Here is a 20,274-nt window from a genome sequence, read left to right on the forward strand (position 1 = left end):
AGCAGAGTAACAGTTAATAGGTGTGCATCTGAATAGAGTTCTATTGATTCAGTAATAGAGAGGGTTAACTACACAGCAGAGCACAGACAGCTCAAGAGTGAAAGAAATCAGAGCACCAAGCAACTCGGAAAGGAGAAGTGCAGAAACCTTGGAAAGTACAGAACATTATGGCCAGGCCCTGGTGAGACTTCAAACCAAGGGTGCAACTTGGAAGAATGCAGCACTGACTGTGTTCCAATAATCACAAGTGACTGAGGCGAGCAGATGTTTTGGAGAAGACCAGTTTATACAGAATGGAAGGTAAGAGCCCAGCCCGAAATGTGCCAGGATATTCCAGTGTGGAAGTAATTGAGACCAGGAGGTGGGTTTCAGTGCCAGAACAAGATGGGGCAGATGAAGATTACATTATCAGCAGATTGTTGGAACTGCTTCCCAACAGTAAGGGGTCCACACTGTGTCAGCAGTTATTAGTCACAAGAACATAGAAATAGGAAGAAGTTCTTCAGCCTTCAGTTGCCCTTCCCCATTAGATAAATCTTGGCTACTTTTTTTTCAGAACCTTGGATATCCTAACTACTGAAACTTTATTAATGTTAGGACTGAAAACATCAATTTTTCCGGTACCCATGGCCTCACTGGGGTGGTGGTGTTTTATATTTCCACTCAATTTTGAAAAAGCTTTGTGAATCACTGAGTCTAAGCAAACCAGAGAATTTTTAAAAAATAAGAAAGGAACAAGAGTATCTCACTGAATTTCCTGCCAGTTTTGCACAAACCAGAATTGACTTATTGTTTACAGTTCCATCTATCACCACTTTGAATGGGTATTCAATAACTTCGACTCAAGAGTTCATCGGGTAGAGAATACCAAAGGTTCTCAACCAATGAAGAAATTCCTCGACCTTAGTGCTGATCCCCAACTCTGAAACCATATTCTGGATTCAATGTACTCAACCTTTCATCATTTGCTAAGATTGCGAGACTTCCCTGAACTGCCTCCAATGGAAGTTAAAAAAGTTAAAGTCTGTCCTGAGCATAATAGGCTCATCAGGCCGGTGCTTATGCCGGTTTCCATGGCATGAAGTGACTGAGAGTAGGAGACTACCCTCCCCCCACCCCGGATAGGATGCCAGTCTATCGTGAGGTTAACCCCCAGCATTTTGAAGAACACTCCATAATTACAAGTAGGTTATTGTACAGGTGTGCAACGATTCAGCCCATACCTGTTCTCGCAAGACCTGAATTACAAATGAACTTCTCTACTCTATTAACACAGACCTGAACTACAAATGTACCTCTCCACTGTAGTAGCACAGACCTGAACTACTTTACTTTTATTCAAGGTACAGACAGTAACAGGGACTTCCAGCCCAACAAGGCCATACTGTCCAATTACACCTATGTGACCAATTAACCTATTAACCCTGTCTTTGGAATATGGGAGGAAACCAGAGCACCTGGAGGAAACCCACACATTCATAGGGAGAACATACAAACTCCTTACAGAGAGCGGCTAAAATTGAATCTGGGTCTTTGACATTGTAATAGTGCTACGCTACTGTGCTGCCCCAAGATTATTCTACCTGGTGGATAAAACAAATTTTTCCTCAGATCAGCTTTGGTCACCTTCTCTCTGTATCACCAACCCTTGAGCAATCTACCAAGGGAAACATTTTCATTCTCCCCTTATCATCGATTTGTTTTTTTGATGGGTAACTGATGACTGGCATGAACATGTGGGCCAAAGGGCCTGTCTGTGTGCTATATGACTCTACAAGACATTGGTCACACTGGCCATTCAGACAAACCCTTCTCCTTACTTTCCTGTATATCCCAAACTTATTCACTTTCAAAATGCCCATCATTTCCATCCACACTCATTGAAATCTCCTGCCATTGCCTGATGAACCATTAATTCCCAGTATCATCCTCCGAGAGACTGGTGCCTGCTCGCCCCTCATTTTCATTGCAAAAGCTCTTGTTATCTGCTTTATAAATAATTCTGCTAGTTTATGGCCATATTACTTGATGTTGAGGTAAAAGTGAAGAAAAATATAAAATGATTTTATTACAACTCGCAACTCATTGACTTGCATACTAAGGAGAACAATCACATCTCTACTATTCCATGCAAGGGACCCAAAAAAATACAATGCGAAGTAGTAGTAGATGACTTTCTTGGTTGCAATCAATGATTCTATTACATGGGGGTAAAGTGAAATACAGTGGATTCTGATTAATTGGGCCATCAGTTAATCATGACAGCCTCTCATTTAGGCCAAATATTAAAGAACAAAAACTAATTGAGAAAATCGCTGGGATTCCTTTTGTTTATTTGGGACACTATGCTGCTTAATTGGGACAGGAAACTACTGCTGAACAGCTTCTAACTAGCATCAGTCGCGCGTAATTATATGGCTGTTAGATACTACATTGTGTCAAGATCTCTGAGGATCTAACCTGGTCCCAACATATCGATGTAGTTATAAAGAAGGCTAGACAGCGCCTATACTTTATTAGGAGTTTGAAGAGATTTGGCAGGTCAACAAATACACCCAAAAACTTTTATAGTTGCACCATGGAGAGCATTCTGACAGGCTGCATCACTGTCTGGTATGGAGGGGCTACTGCACAGGACCAAAGAAGCTGCAGAGGGTTGTAAATCTAGTCAGCTCCATCTTGGGTACTAGCCTACAAAGTACCCAGGACATCTTTAGGGAGCGGTGTCTCAGAAAGGCAGCATCCATTATTAAGGACCTCCAGCACCCAGGGCATGCCCTTTTCTCACTGTTACCATCAGATAGGAGATACAGAAGCCTGAAGGCACACACTCAGTGATTCAGGAACAGCTTCTTCCCCTCTGCCATCCGATTCCTAAATGGACATTGAATCTTTGGACACTACCTCACTTTTTAAAAAAATATGCAGTACTTCCGTTTTTGCACGTTTTAAAAAATCTATTAATATAAGTAATTGATTTACTTGTTTATTTATTATTTTTTAAAATTTATTTATTATTAATTTTTCCCTCTCTGCTAGATTATGTATTGCATTGAACTGCTGCTGCTAAAGTTAACAAAATTTCATGTCACATGCCGGTGATAATAAACCTGATTCTGATTTTGAATCTGCTTAGAGTGAACAGTTTTTAAAATAGCGTCAGTTGTGTGTGTCTGTGTTCAAAAAGCAGCAAGTTTTGTCACTGATAGTTGGCAAGAAATAATTTAGAACTGTTATGGTCACTGCGGTTTCAAGCATTCAGGCCTGGAAATGCCAGGAACAGCCAATGGTGAAAATGAAATGATTTCACTACTTCAACAAGTTAGGACCTACAAAAAATTTGAAGATCATGACAATTACCTTGAATTTTACAGTGAAAATGAAAATTTGGAGAATGCAATCGCCGAAAAGATTGCATGAAGACGGTTCATTATCTACACTAGATGTCTGTGCTGAATTTGTTCATTTACAGTCAAACAAAAGAACAAAGCAGTGTACACTGGATGAATTTCTCTGTCAATAACTATTAGGAACTAATACAGTGTTATAGTACTATAGTTAATAGTATTGATAGTGTTCTAATTTGTTCTGTTTTCATTTAAATACACAATTTGTTACTCAGTTAAACGGTAGTTTGCCTTTCTTATACTCCCCCCCCCCCACCATGAAACTTTGGCTAATTGGGGCAGCCACTTAATTAGGCAAAAATGTACTGGTCCCTGTGTGTCCCAGTTAACCAGAATCCACTGTACTTGGTATGCAAGTGATGACCAGATATGCTCTAGCAACTATCCCCTCACCCCACCCCAACCCCCAAAACACTATTAAAAATCGCAAAGTTTGAAATACAAAACCTACAACTCCCACATTTTATCAATTTGGTACATTTGAATACACAGCAAATTACTCTTTGTTTTGGACTTCCTTAAGCATTTCATGATCAATATAGAACACTACAGCGCAATACAGGGGCTCTTCTGCCCACAATGTTGTGCTGACCCTTTAACTACGCCAAGATATAACTAATCCCTCCCTCCCATATAGCCCTCCATTTCCTATCATTCATGTACCTATATAGAAGTCTGTTAAATGTCCCTATGTATCTGTCTCTATCACTGCCCTGGCAGCACATTCCATGCACCCACCACTCTGTTTAAAAAAAATCTCTGACATCCACCAATCAACTTTCCTCAAATGTATAACTTACCTTAAATGTATAGCCTCTTGAATTAGTCATTGCTGACAAACAGCACTGGCTGTCCACACTCTATCAACGCGTCTTATCTTGTACACCTATATCATCCTTCGCTCCGAAGGGAAAAGCCCTAGCACGCTCATAACCTTTCCTCATAAGTCATGCTCTGTAATCCAGGCAAATGCAAAATGCAGTGGTTTACACTTACGAGGCTATTACTGATCCCAGATCAATTAGATCCATTTTGGTCTCCCAAAAATCCCATCCAGTTGCACAAAAGCAAAGAGGTTAATGTGACAAAACATCATTTGGTCTACAAATCTGTGCTGACCCTTTAATAGAGCATTTGAGAGCTTACCCAAATACCATGTTCTTGAATCTTTCCTACAACTCCCATCCAATTTTCCATTAAAAGGCACTAGTGTCTTATGCAGCTCGGCCAGATACACGTTTCCTTTCTGCCACCCTGCTTCCACTTATCAAACACTACCCCTCTGGAGAGTTCAGAGCTGCTTGCTCCCTACTCTTGCACCACTGCTGTAGGACATTTTAAAAACATTTAAACCCAATTTTCTTTCAAATGGTCAATAATGACCATCCCAATAATTGTATGGAGATTCATTTCATACTGTAGTAGTTGGTGAGATTAAAATATCATGTCCTATGGTTCAAATGACAGCCCTATTCTCACAGTTTATCTTGTAGTTGGTAGAAAACTCTGCCAGTGTTTATCAAGAACAGTATAGCATAGTACAGGCCCTTCAGCCCATGATGTTGTGCTAACCTTTTGATCTACTCTAAGATCAATCTAAGTCTTCCCTCCTAAATAGCCTCCAGTTTTTCTGTCACCCTCATACCTAACATTGCTCTATCAGCTCAGCTCTTACACTCACCTGTAAGAAGACCCAGTACTGTTGGCACCTGATCCAGCAGCAGTTTCCGCAGCTCCTCCTTCCGTGCCACACTAAGGTCCTCCCGTGGGCACGCCAACTCCTCCGAGGTAGTCTTCAACATGATCAGACCCAAAGGTGTGGTGGACGGAGCCTGGATTAACTGAAATTAGAAGACATTTGAGCTTGTGGGAAAATAAGTACAGGAACTGATTATGAGCTTCAAGAAGGGGAAGTCCAGAGCACACACACCAGTCTTCATTAAGGGTACAGAGGCAGATAGGGTGGGCAGCTTTAAGTTCCTGTGTGTCCACATCTCAGAGGATCTGTTCAGGGCCCAACACATTGATGCAATCACGAAGAAGGCATGTCAGCAGCTATACTTCATTAGGAGTTTGAGGAGATTTGGTTTGTACAGTGGAGAGCCTTTTAATGTCTGGAATGGAGGCACCAATGCACAAGATTGGAATAAGCTTCAGAGGGTTGTAAAGTCAGCATGGGCACAAGCCTCCACAACATTGGTGCCTCAAGAAGGCAACATCCATCAGCAAGAAACCCTCACCATCTCAGACATGCCCTCTTCGTATTGCTATCATTGAGAAGGATGTACAGTAGCCTGAAGATGCACACTCAGGAACAGCTTCTTCCCCTCTATAATCAGATTTCTGAATGATCCTCACGGTTCCTTTTCTTCCACTATTTACATCATTTTTATTATATATTTTATGTGTTACACTGTACTGCTACCACAAAACAATACGTTCCCAACATATGTCAGTACCTGATTCTGGTTAAATTACAAGGATAAGTTTCATGAACCTAACTTTAATCACCACGCACAAAAATGGACTTGGTTTTGATTTGTTCTAATTGAGTTTTCTTGTAAAAATTGTAGTTCATGAGAATTGTGACTGCTGCTTTTATGATGCTATTTGTCAGTGATGCTGCTGCAAGTAAGTTTTTCATTGCACCTGTGTACATGACAATATACTCCACAGTGAAGTATATTGAGGGTTGAGAGTCAATCTAATTAGTTTCCAAATCATTAAGCAAATCAATGGAGTGTACAGCATAAATATTTCTTCAGTGTGGAAAAATCAGAATATGGCAGCATCTCATAATCATTGGGCTCGCTTCAGGGAAAGGTGGGACCTGTATAGAAGGGGTGGTTTTCACCTGAACTGGAGGGGACTGATATTCTCGAAGGACGGTTTGCTAGTTCTGTAAAGGGGGATGGGTTTAAACTAGAGTTACAACGGGATGGGAATAAGAGTACCAGAACAGATAGTGGAGTACTTGTGGAGAAAGATCCACACACACAAAGTCATGAATCAAAAGTTTAAGCATGATGAGAATGATGTTCTTGGCTATGCATACTTCAATGCAAGGAGTATTGTAGAAAAGGTGGATGACCTTAGGGCATGGACCAGCACGTAGAAATATGGCATCGTAGCCATTAGTGAGATGTTCTGGGATCCCATTGTTTTAGACATGACAGCAGGAGGGGTGGCATTACTAGTCAGGGAAAATGTCATGGCAGTGCTCAGTCAGGACAGACTTGTCTACTGAGGCTTTATGGGTAGAACTGAAGAGTGAAAAAGGTAAGACCATGTCCCAACAGTCCGTGAGATTTAGAGGAGCAAATTTGTAGAGAGATCGCAAATCATTGAAAGAAAAAAAGCAAGACTATGATAGTAGGAGATTTTAACTTTCCACAGATTGACTGGACTAGACTCCCACATTGTAAAAGAGCTAGATGGGAAAGAGTTGGTCAAATATGTTCAGGAAAGTTTCCTTAATCAGTGCATACACTAGTGCTAGAAAGTTTGTGAACCTGTAGTATTTTCTCTATTTCTTCATAAATACGATTTAAAAGTGATCAGATCTTCACGCAAGTCTGAAAACTACATAAAGAGAATCCAGTATTACAGGCAACACAGATGCTTGGATTTTCAGCATCTGCAGATTTTCTCATTTCCAATATTACATGTATTTGTTGGAAAAAATGCGAACCTTTGCTTTCAGTAACTGGTGTGACCCCCTTGTACAGCAATAATTTCAACTAAACATTTCTGGTAACTGCACATCGGCTTGGGGGAATTATAGGCCATTCCTCCTTACAAAACTGCTTCCAACTGTTGGTGGGCTTTGTTGCATGAACTGCTTACTTCAGGTCCTTCCACAACCTTTCGATAGTAGTAAGGTCAGAACTTTGACTCGGCAATGATAAAACACAGAGTTTCTTCTTTTTAAACTATTCTGTTGTTGATTTACTCTTGTCTTTCAGATCATTATCGTTGCATCATCCAACTTCTATTAAGCTTCAGGTGACAGACTGCGACCCTAACATTCTCTTGTAAAACGTCTTGATACAATTTTGAATTCATTGTTCCCTCAATGATTGCAAGCTGTTCAGGCCCTGAGGCAGCAAAATGGCCCCAAACCATTTCACAATGCTCCTTCCACCATGTTTCACAGTTGGGATGAGGTTTTGATGCTGGTGTGCAGTGCCCTTTTCCTCCAAACATAGCAATGTGCATTTCTGTTAAAAAGTTCAACTTCTGTCCACAGAACATTGTCCTAGAAGCATTGTAGAACATTCAAGTGGTCTTTTGCAAACCTGAGACGTGCAACAAGTGGTTTCCTCTGTGGTGTCCTTCCATGAACACCATTGTTGCTCAATGTTTTTCTTATAGTGGACACATGAACAGAGCCTTTAGCAAGTTCCAGAGACTTCTGCAGGTCCTTTGCTGTTACCCTTGGGTTCTTTTTCATGTCCTTCAGCATTGCATGTTGTGCTCTTGGTGTGATCTGTGCAGGATTCCCACTCCTAGGGAGAGTAGCAACAGTACTGATTTCCTTTATTTTTAGATAATTTCTCTTCCTGTGGACTGATGAACACTCAGGTCTTTAAAAATGTTTTTGCAGCCTTTTCCAGCTTAATGTATCTCTACAATTCTTCTAGGGTCCCTCTGAAAGTTGTTTTGATCGATGCATCGTGCACATAAACAGATCTTTCTGGAGAAGAGCAGGCTCTGTCAGTAACCTGACTCTGTGTGACTTTTTTAAAACATATTGAGCAGGGCACCTGTATAACCCATACCTCCAATTTCATTTCATTGATCGGAACACCAGTCTCCAAATAGCTTTTGTAGAAGACACTACCGCAGTGGTTCACATACTTTTTCTAACAAATATATGTAATATTGAATCATTTTTCTCAACAAATAAATAAAGTATAATGTTTTTGGTGTTATTTATTTAATTGAGTTCTCTTTATCTAGCTTTAGGACTTACTTGAAGAACAAATCACATTTTAGGTCATATTTATGCAGAAATACAGAAAATCCTACAGGGTTCACAAACTTTCTAGCACCACTGTGGGAGTTCAAACGAGTGAGTGTGCGATGCTATAACAGAATGAGACAGGGCAGGTGACAGAAGCTTGTGTAGGAGAATACATTGCAAACTGTGATCACAAAGCCATTAATTTCAAAGTAATTATGGAAAAGCACATGCTTGTTCCTCGGGTTGAGATTCTAGATCGGAGAAAGGCCAAATTTGATGGTATCAGAAAGGATCTGGCAGGTATGGATTTAGCGATATAGGGCAGAATAGGCCCTTCCAGCCCTTCGAACCGCAGCACCCAGCAACATCCAATAACCCCAGATTCAACTCTGACCGACAGGTTGGTTTTTGGCAAAGTTGTACAGAAAGCCTTCAAAACTGAAATTTTGAGAGTACAGAATTTGTAAGTTCACATCAGAATAAAAGGCTAGTTTGACAGGTTTAAGGAACCTTGGTTTTCAAGAGATATTGAGGCCCAGGTTAAGAAAAAGAAGGTGCTGCCTAGTAGGTATAGGCAGGCAGGAACAAATTAGGTACTTGAGGAGTACAAGAAAAGGACTTACAAAGAAACAGAAAAACAGAGAAAATCTACAGCACGTTACAGGCCTTTCGGCCCACAATGCTGTGCCCACCATGTAACCTACTCTAGAAGCTGCCTAGAATTCCCCTACCACATAGCCCTCTATTTTTCTAAGCTCCATGTACCTGTCTAAGAGTCTCTTAAAAGACCCTATTGTATCCACCTCTACCACCATCGCTGGCAGTGCATTCCATGCACCCACTGCTCTGTGTGGAAAAACTTACCTCTGACATCCAGTAGGGGACAGAGGGTCCAGTGAGATGGAGGAACTGAGCGAAATACATGTTAGTAGGGAAGTGGTGTTAGGTAAATTGAAGGGATTGAAGGCAGATAAATCCCCAGGGCCAGGTGGTCTGTATCCTAGAGTGCTTAAGGAAGTAGCCCAAGAAATAGTAGATGCATTAGTGATAATTTTTCAAAACTCGTTAGATTCTGGACTAGTTCCTGAGGATTGGAGGGTGGCTAATGTAACTCCACTTTTTAAAAAAGGAGGAAGAGAAAAACCAGGGAATTATAGATCAGTTAGCCTAACGTCGGTGGTGGGGAAACTGCTGGAGTCAGTTATCAAAGATGTGATAACAGCACATTTGGAAAGCGGTGAAATCATCGGACAAAGTCAGCATGGATTAGTGAAAGGAAAATCATGTCTGACGAATCTCATAGAATTTTTTGAGGATGTAACTAGTAGAGTGGATGGGGAGAACCAGTGGATGTGGTATATTTGGATTTTCAAAAGGCTTTTGACAAGGTCCCACACAGGAGATTAGTGTGCAAACTTAAAGCACACGGTATTGGGGGTAAGGTATTGATGTGGATGGAGAATTGGTTAGCAGACAGGAAGCAAAGAGTGGGAATAAACGGGACCTTTTCAGAATGGCAGGCGGTGACTAGTGGGGTACCGCAAGGCTCAGTGCTGGGACCCCAGTTGTTTACGATATATATTAATGACTTGGATGAGGGAATTAAATGCAGCATCTCCAAGTTTGCGGATGACACGAAGCTGGGTGGCAGTGTTAGCTGTGAGGAGGATGCTAAGAGGATGCAGAGTGACTTGGATAGGTTGGGTGAGTGGGCAAATTCATGGCAGGTGCAATTTAATGTGGATAAATGTGAAGTTATCCACTTTGGTGGCAAAAATAGGAAAACAGATTATTATCTGAATGGTGGCCGATTAGGAAAAGGGGAGGTGCAACGAGACCTGGGTGTCATTATACACCAGTCATTGAAAGTGGGCATGCAGGTACAGCAGGCGGTGAAAAAGGCGAATGGTATGCTGGCATTTATAGCAAGAGGATTCTAGTACAGGAGCAGGGAGGTACTACTGCAGTTGTACAAGGCCTTGGTGAGACCACACCTGGAGTATTGTGTGCAGTTTTGGTCCCCTAATCTGAGGAAAGACATCCTTGTCATAGAGGGAGTACAAAGAAAGTTCACCAGATTGATTCCTGGGATGGCAGGACTTTCATATGAAGAAAGACTGGATGAACTGGGCTTGTACTCGTTGGAATTTAGAAGATTGAGGGGGGATCTGATTGAAACATATAAAATCCTAAAGGGATTGGACAGGCTAGATGCAGGAAGATTGTTCCCGATGTTGGGGAAGTCCAGAACAAGGGGTCACAGTTTGAGGATAAAGGGGAAGCCTTTTAGGACCGAGATTAGGAAAAACTTCTTCACACAGAGAGTGGTGAATCTGTGGAATTCTCTGCCACAGGAAACAGTTGAGGCCAGTTCATTGGCTATATTTAAGAGGGAGTTAGATATGGCCCTTGTGGCTACGGGGATCAGGGGGTATGGAGGGAAGGTTGGGGCGGGGTTCTGAGTTGGATGATCAGCCATGATCATAATAAATGGTGGTGCAGGCTCGAAGGGCCGAATGGCCTACTCCTGCACCTATTTTCTATGTTTCTATGTTTCTATCCACCTTGTAACTACTTCTAATCACCTTAAAACTATACCCCCACGTGTTAGCCATTTCAGCCCTGGGAAAAAGCTTCTGACTATCCACACGATCAATGCCTCTCATCATCTTATACACCTCTATCAGGCCACCTCTCAGCATCCGTCGCTCCAAGGAGAAAAGGCCAAGTCTACTCAACCTATTCTCATACGGCATGCTCTCCAATCCAGGCAACATCCTTGTAAATCTCCTCTGTCCTCTCTCCTCTCTCTACAGTATCCACATATTTCCCATAGTGAAGTGACCAGAACTGAACGCTTGAGGAAATCAGGAGGCTAAAAGAAGACATGAAGTTGCTCCAGCAGACAAGGTGAAGGAGACTCCCAAGAGCTTCTACAGATATATTAAGAGCAAAAAGATAGCAAGGGATAAGACTGGTCCTCCAGAAGACCAGAATGGTAATCTATACATGAAGCTGAAAGAGACGGGGCGGGGAGGATCTTAAATCGATTTTTTGTATCTGTATTTACTTAGGAGATGGACACAGAATCTACAGAAGTCAGGCAGTGCAGCAGCAAGGTCATGGATCCTACAGATTACAGAGGAGAAGTTGTTTGCTGTTTTGAGGCAAATTAGAGTGGATAAATCCCCAGGGCCTGACAAGATGTTCCCTCAGGAGGCCAGTGTAGAAATTGCAGGGGCCTTAGCAGAGATATTTAAAACATCCTTAACCACGGGTGAAATATCGGAGGATTGGAGGATAGCTAATGTTGTTCTGTTGTTTAAGAAATGCTCTAAGAATAAGCCAGGAAATTATAGGCTGATGAGCCTGACATCAGTAATGGTAAAGTTACTAGAAGGTATTCTAAGGGATCAGATATACAAGTATTAGGATAGACTGGACCGATTAGGGTAATCAACATTGCTTTGTGTGTCTAACCAATCTTATAGTTTTTCGAGGCAAGGCAGTGGATGTTGTCTACATGGACTTCGACAAAGTCCTACATAGGAGGTTGGTTAACAAGGTTCAGAAGTTCAGCATTCAAGATGAGGTAGTAAATTGGATTAGACATTGGCCTTGTGGGAAAAGCCAGAGAGTGGTAGTAGATGGTTGCCTCTCTGATTGGAGACCAGTGACTAGTGGAGTGCAGCAGGGATCAGTGCTGGGTCCGTTGTTGTTTGTCATCTATAGCAATAATCTGGATGATAATGTGGTTGACTGGATCAGCAAATCTGCAGATGACACCAAGATTGGGGGCACAGTGGACAGTGAGGAAAACTATCAAAGGTTACAGTGGGACCTGGACCAGCTGGTGAAATGGGCTGAATAATGGCAAATGGAGTTTAATGCAGACAAGTGTGAGGCATTGCACTTTGGGAGGACCAATCAGGGTAAGTCTTACACAGTGAGTGGTAGAGCTTTGAGGGGTGCGATAGAATAAAGCGATCTGGAAATACATGTCCATAATTCATTGAAAGTGGCAACACAGGTACATAGGATCTTTACGAAAGATTGGTCTTCATAGATCAAAATACTGAGTACGGGAGCTTGGATGGTATCTTGAAATCGTACAAGACATAGGTGAGGCCTAATCTGGAGTACTGTGACTAGATTTGGGCATCTACCTACAGGAAAGGTGTAAATAATACTGAAAGAGTGCAGAGAAGACTTACAAGGATGTTGCTGGGATTTGGGGACCTGAGTTATAGGGAAAGATTGAATAGGTTAGGATTTCATTCCAGGATGTAGAAGATTGAGGGGAAATTTGATAGAGGTATACAAAATTATGAACGGCATAGAGACAGCAAATGCAAGCATGCTTTTTCCACTGAGGTTGCAAGAGACTATAACTAGAGGTCATGGGTTAAGGGTAAAAGCTGAAGTGTTTAAGGGGGCCATGAGGAGAAACTTCTTCACTCAGAGGGTGGTGTGACTGGAATAAGGTTTCAGTGCAAGTGGTGCACACAGGATCAACTTCAACATTTAAGAGAAATTTGGTTAGGTACATGGATGAGAGGGATACGGAGGGGTATGGTCTGGGTGCACATTGATGGAACTAGGCAGATTACTAGTTTGGCAGAGACAAGATGGACTGAAGGACCCATTTCTGTGCTGTAATGTTCTATGACTCGGTATTGGTGAACCAGTCAAGAAAGAAACTAGGAAGCAGTTCCTCAGAATAAAGTGTGCTTGCACACACGTGCGCACATCTATGGCCAACATAAATGAACAATTACAGATGTTGCCAGATCTAAAGAGCATGTTTCACTTGTTCACATTACCTGTAACGTGCTGGAGAAAAAGTCATGGTAAAACATTGGCCAGTCCTGCCGACCAATATCCACAATCACTTTGCATAACTTGTTGCGGATGAAATATGGCATTGTCTTGTGGTGTGCCAACAGAAGCTTGGGTAAGCAGCTTCGAATCTCCATTTTGTCCTGAGAAGGAACTCCCAGCCACATCTTATTAATCAGGTTCTGGAATGGGAAAGACCAGGAGGCATCTCAAATACAAATACAAACCTTTAACTCAAACAAAATACAGGTTCAAACAACAGAAATCCCATGACCTGACATTAAAATGATGCATACATCAAAAGTTGCCATTTTTCAAATAGCATTATTAATGACTTTCAATGATCTCCTGACCCATTTAAGAGATAAGAATGTATTGAAGGCACTATTGGTATTTATAGAACTAAACAAGTAACCTCATACATCATCTTTATGCAGAGCCATTTTATACCAAGTGATTTGACACATCTATACCAGAAGCCACATCGGTTAAAGTTCACCACCATTATACATCAATTCATGATCTTCCACTGTTTAAGGCGGCTCTCTTCCACTCTTTTCTCACAATCACAAGGTCAATGCACATTTTGTAACCCAGTGTATAAATGTTTCCCTTGTGCAACTTAGCTAATGAGATAACACACTGCCCAGAATCAGAACTCGATTACCAGATGACGCTGTATTTCGACACTGGGCTATTGCACAGCACCATATGGTTTTTGTTGAATAGACTTCACTCACCTCGAACACCGTCAAGTTGTACATCATGACATACTCATTCCGGGTGTTGGATAAGAAGTAAATACAGTGCTGCCATGCTCCAATCTGCTGTGCAAAATTATTTAACAACTCCTCTGTGGGTCAAAAGATATTCACAGTGAGGCAGGCATCTGGCACAAGGCGAAGGCATTACATATATCCCCATCATAACAGCCTACCCAGAGGTTTCAAGTTCAAATGACAGAAAACAACCCAACCTCTCCTTATAACTAACTCTCCAAACCACTTAACATCCCGGTAAACCTCTTCAATCTCTCAAATACCTCCATATACTTCCTGTAATGTGACGATTAGAACTGTTCACAATACTCCAAATGTGGTCTAACCACTAACAGAGAACTATCAGACAAGAATGCATTCCTGGAGACTAGGCTCACTATATAGATAAACACATGAGCGGCAACACCACCTCCCAAACTAATCCTGGAGAAATCACATTATCCCTTACTTTTTCCATTGACCCCAGATTCTCCATTGCCTAATTCTTTCCTTCTATACAAACACTCCTTCCAGCTGCAGCAGTGATTTGTTCCGACCTCTCGCGATTTAGTGCACTCAGTCCCATTTCATTATTATCTAGCCGCCCTTTCAGCCCAGAGACTATGTCATGTCTCACAGCATCAAGCTAATTCCAATTATTTTCCTGCTAACTATTCTTTCACATGCCCATTAACTCCAAGCTGAATCTCCTACCACTCACCTACATTCAAGGGCACACAGTTAGTTGAGAAGGAGGAAGTACGATGAAGGTGGGAAGGGAGAAGTACGATGTAGATGAGTAGGGCACAGCTTTTCTTAAGAGAGCGATGGCTGCCTGGAATGCATCGCCAAGGGTGGTAACGGAGCTAGATGCAATAACACTACCACAACTCACTAACCTTAACTTGTACGTCTTTTGGGATGTGGGAGGAAACCGGAGCACCCAGAGGAAATCTGCAGGGTCACGGAGAGAACTTACAAACTCACTGCAGATGGCAGTAGGAATCTCACCCCGATCAGCGTTCAGTGGGGCTGTAAAATGATTGCGCTAACTGCTATACTATCGTGCCATCCCATGCAACTACATTTCCCTGGATCCCATACTTCATGATCTGATGAGTGGGCCTACCATGGGAACTCTATTGCATTAGTTGAAAAGGTGCTCCATCTACCTTTTCAACCATGGTTCCTTGACCCAACCATCCTTTTCCTGCCTCAATGGGGCAATCCTATCCATACACCCAACATTCACTGCTATGCTTTCATCGATTTGTCTTGACTCTTCCTTGAAAAAGTCAACCAGACTCATGAGGCACAACCTGCCCCTCACAAAGCCATGCTGACTATTCTTAATCAGATTATACTTCTCCAAATGCTCTTAAATCCACCTCTAAGAATCCTTTCCAATAGTTTTCCCACCACTGATGTATGACTGACTGGTCTGTAATTCCCAGGATTAACCCTATTACCTTTCTTGAATATGCCACCCTCCAGTGTTCTAGTACTACTCCTCTGGCCCGTGAGGACACAAAGATCATCACCAACCGCGCAGCAATCTCTGCCCTCATGTCCGATTGTAACCTGGGGTATATCCTGTCCAGCCCCAGGAACTTGTCTATCCCAACACCTCAAACTGGCATGATAGAGGAATGGTTGACAGGCAGGAAGCAGCAAGTGGGAATAAAGAAGGCCTTTTCTGTTTGGCTGCCAGTGACTAGTGGTGTTCCTCAGGGGTCAGTATGGGACTGGTCTTTTCACATTGTTTGTCAGTGATTTAGATAATGGAATTGATGGCTTGTGGCAAAGTCTGCAGATGATATGAAGATAGTTGGAAGGGTAGGTATTGCTGAGGAAGCAATGCGATTGCAGAAGGGCTTAGACAAACTGGAAGGATGGGCAAAAAAGTGGCAGATGGAATATGGTGTTGGGAAATATATGATAATGCATTTTGGTAAAAGGAACAAAAGTGCAGACTATTATCTAAATGGGGAGAAAATTCAAACATCAGAGTTGCAAAGGGATTAGGAGTCCTCGTGCAAGACTTGCAGAAGGTTAATTTACAGGTTGTCTGTGGTAAAGAAGGCAAATGCAATGTTGGCATTTATTTCAAGGGGAATAGAATATGAAAACAAGGAGAAATCATAGGCCAGTCAACTTAACTTCAGTGGTTGGGGAAGTATTGGAGTCTATTATTAACGATGAGGTTTCAGGGTACTTGGAGACTAATGATAAAATAAGTCAAAGTCAGCATGGTTTCTGTAAAGGGAAATCTCGCCTGACAAATCCGTTAGAATTTTTCAAGGAATTAACACGCAGGGATTTTCAGAAGGCATTTGATAAGGTGCCATACATGAGGCTGCTTAACAAGATAAAATCCTTTGGCGTTATAGGAAAGATACTGCCATGGATAGGGGAATGGCTAACAGGCAGGAGGCAGCGAATGAGAATAAAGGGGGGCTTTCCTGCTTGGCCGCCAGTGACTAGTGGTGTTCCTTAGGGTCGGTATTGGGACCGCTACTTTTCACATTGTTTATCAATGATTTAGATAATGGAACTGATGGCTTTGTGGCAAAATTTGCGATGATTCAAAGTTAGGTAGAGGGGTAAGTAGTGCTGAGGAAGCAATGCGATTGCAGCAGGACTTAGACAAATTGGAAGAATGGGCAAAAAAGTGGCAGATGAAATACAGTTAGGAAATGTATGATAATGCATTTTGGTAAAAGGAACAGAAGCACAGACTGTTATCTAAATGGGGAGAAAATTCAAACATCAGAGGTGCACAGGGACTTAGGAGTCCTCTTAGAAGGCTTATTTACAGGTTGAGTCTGTGGTAAAGAAAGCAAATGCAATGTTGGCAATTATTTCAAGGGGAATAAAATGTAAGAGCAAGGAGATGATGCTGAGGCTTTATAAGACACTAGTCAGGCTGCACTTGAAGTTCTGTCAATAGTTTTGGGCCCCATATCTCAGAAAGGATGTGTTGTCATTGGAGATAGAGTCCAGAGGAGGTCCACGAGAATTATTCCAGGAATGAAAGGGTTAATGTACAAGAAGCATTTGGCAGCTTTGGGCCTGTACTCACTGGAATTTAGAAGAATGCGGGTGGGGGATCTCAATGAACACTGGAAGGACTAGATAAGGTGGATGTAGGGAGGATATTTTCCACGGTAGAGGTATCCAGAACTAGAGTGCACAGTCTCAAAATTGAGGGTGACCCTTTAGAACAGGAGTAAGGAAGAATTTTTTTTAGCCAGAGAGTATTAAAAGTATTAAATCTGTGGAATGCTCTGTCACAGACTGCAGTGGAGGCCAAGTCCATAGGTGTATTTAAAGCAGAAGTTGATAGTTTCCTGATGAGTCAGGGCATCAAAGATATGATGAGAAGGCAGGTGTATGGGGTTGAGTGGAATCTGGGATCAGCCATGATCAAATAGCAGAGCAGAGTCAATGGGTTGAATGTCTTATTTCTGCTCCTATGTCTTATGGTGTTACACTTCAGTAGGACCAACCAGGATAGGTCTTGCATGGTGGACAGCAGAGCACCGAGGAATGCGGTAGAATAATGGGAATATAAGTCCCTAATTCATTGTAAGTGGTGTCAAGGTAGATAGGGTTGTAAAGAAAGTTTTTGGCACATTGGCCTTTATACATCAATGTACTGAGTACAGTAGTTGGGATGTTATGTTGAAGTTGCATAAGATGTTGGTGAGACTTAATATGGAGTATTGTGTGCAGTTTTGGTCACCTACCTACAGGAAAGATATAAAGAAGGTTGAAAGAGTACAGAGAAAATTTACAAGAATGCTACCCGGACTGGAGAACCTGAGTTATAAGGAGAGATTGTATAGGTTAGTACTATTCCTTGGAACATAGAAAATTGAGGGGGGATTTGATGGAGGTATACAAAATTACAAGGAGTATAGATAGGGTAAATACAAGCAGGCTTTTTCCACTGAGGTTTGGTGAGACTACAACTTGAGGTCATGGGTTAGGGGTAAAAGCTGAAAAGTTTAAGGAGAACATAAGGGGAGCTGCTTCACTCATAAGGGTTGTGAGAGTGTGGAACAAGCTGCGAGCGCAAGCGGTGCATGTGAGCTTGAGTTCAATATTTAAGTTTGGATAGGTACATGGATGGGAGGGTATGGGTGGCTATGGTCAGGTGAATGTTGAGAGTAGGCAGTTTAAATGGTTTGGCATGGACTAGATGGGCCAAGGGGCCTGTTTATGTGCTGTACATTCCTATGAATCTATTTTTCAGCCAATTCCTGATTAGTCCTACCCTCCCTTCTAGTCATCTAGTCCTCATAATCTAATCTAATCCTGCTGTTCTTCATGTACATGGAGTTTTCGTTATTCCTACATATTAAAGGATTCTCATGCCCCTTCCAGCTCTCCTAAGTCTATTAAGTTCGTTCCTGACTACTATATAACTCTCAAGAGTACGGACCGATCTTTACTTCCTAAACCTTAAGTATGCTTCCTTCTTCCTCTTGACTAATTGCTCCATCTCTCTTTTTAACCATGTTTCCTTCACCGTACCATCCTTTCCTTGCCTCAGTGGGAAAAGAACCTCCAGAACCGTATGCAAATGCTCCCTAAGCAGCTTCCACATTTCCACTGTACATTTCCCAGTGTACATCCATTTCTAATTTACACTTCCAAGTTAGCATCGTAATTCACCCTCCTTCAATTAAATTCTTTCTCATATCATCTGCTTCCAATCCTCTTCAAGGCTATGCAGAATGTCAAGAAGCTGTGCCATTGTCTCCAAAATGCTCACCCACACAGAGATCTGTTACCTGACCAGGTTCACTGCTCAGCACCAGATGCAGTATGGCCTCCCCTCTAGTCAGCTTGCCCACATAGTGTCAAGACTCCTATCAAATTCTGCCCCATTTAAACCTCTTGCACTAACAAGGTGCCAATGAATATCAGGGAACTTGAAGTCATCCATGACAATAACCCTTTTATTTTTGCACTTTCCGAAGTCTGCCTCCCAGTCTGTTTCTCAGCGTTCCTGTTGATATCGGGCGATCTACAGAATACTCCCAATAGACTAATTGCTCCCTTCCTTTTAGTGACTTGCACCCACAATGACTCAGTAGACAATCCCTCCACTACATCCTCCCCTTCTGCAGCTGTGATACTATTCTTGATTAGCAATGTCACTTTCCCACCTCTTTTACCTCCTTCCCTGCCCTTTTTGAAACATTTAAACCCCAGAACATCCAGCAGCCATTCCTGTCCTTGTGACAGCCAAGTTTCTGTAATGGCCACAATATTGTAGTTCCATGGACTGACCCATGCTCTACGTTCAGCCTTGTTCTTGATACTTCTCACATTAAACATATTTCAACCCAACTGACTACGTTTATGCCCTTTCCATAGCCTATCCTTCCTCACAGTCTCTCCACACACTGCATCTATCTTTATACCAACTTTTGACCCCTAACCCCTGTCAACCTAGTTTAAGCCCTTCTCCAACAGATCTAGCAATATCCTTAGGGGCAGGATATTGTTTCCTCCCGAGTTCAGGTGTAACCTGTCCCTCTTCTACAGACTGTACTTTCCCCAGAAGAATGATCCACAAATGCAAAACTCTGCCCCACACCAATCCTGCAGCCATACATTCTTCTGCCAAATCATCCTGTTCTTACACTTATTGGCGCATGGCACAGGCAGCAATCCAGAGATTACTACCCTTTAAATCCTGCTTTTTAACTTTCCTCCTAGCTCCCTATATTCACGCTATATTTGTGTTTCAGGCAACCTGTGTCAAGGAAACCCATGACAAGCAGTAAGAGGAGCAGATGAGAAATTTCTCATCCCACAGAGGACCGTCTGGTCTGTTCATAACAGACACATGTTAACATCACAACAGATTTGAGTTCTTTGACCCTAGAAAGAGGCAGGACAGAGATATGGCAATGGCCAGACAGAATAGATGACCAGTAGGTAAGCTGGGGGGGTGGGGGGAGAAAAACATAGCTCCCCTCACAAGTTAAACCCTCATAACATCAGAACTCCAGAGACATGAGAAATGTGGTGAGGAGCTGGAAACTCACGACACTTACCAATCTCCCTTTTCCGTTCGTTTGTGGTGCAGCTGTGGAAAAATTCTGTCATAAGACTTTCCAGTGCACGCAGAGAGGCCTCTTCAGACGCCTGAGGGAAAAAACAGTGATACTGCATTAAGCTATTCAAAGTTAAAAGCTGAGTCATTGACGATCCAAAGAATCCGCTAAAGTATACATGCACAGCTCTAAAATAGTATCTTAAACTAAAAAGAATGGTTCTTATTGCC

At 42.2% G+C, this 20,274-nt stretch overlaps 1 protein-coding gene across 2 annotated transcripts in view; it reads right to left on the minus strand.

Annotated features, from left to right (window-relative positions):
• xpo6 (exportin 6) overlaps window positions 1–20,274 on the minus strand; it is a 157,743-nt gene that overhangs the window by 82,305 nt on the left and 55,164 nt on the right. For both annotated transcript variants that reach the window (XM_072269231.1, XM_072269229.1), the window contains exons 2-5: window positions 20,045–20,135; window positions 13,953–14,065; window positions 13,197–13,394; window positions 5,089–5,248 (exon numbers count right to left, since the gene is read on the minus strand). In XM_072269231.1, coding sequence (XP_072125332.1) covers window positions 5,089–5,248; window positions 13,197–13,394; window positions 13,953–14,065; window positions 20,045–20,135 — 562 coding nt within the window. The remainder of the gene's footprint in view (window positions 1–5,088; window positions 5,249–13,196; window positions 13,395–13,952; window positions 14,066–20,044; window positions 20,136–20,274) is intronic.

The sequence above is a fragment of the Mobula birostris genome, chromosome 9, assembly GCF_030028105.1.
Source record: "Mobula birostris isolate sMobBir1 chromosome 9, sMobBir1.hap1, whole genome shotgun sequence".
NCBI lineage: Eukaryota > Metazoa > Chordata > Chondrichthyes > Myliobatiformes > Myliobatidae > Mobula > Mobula birostris.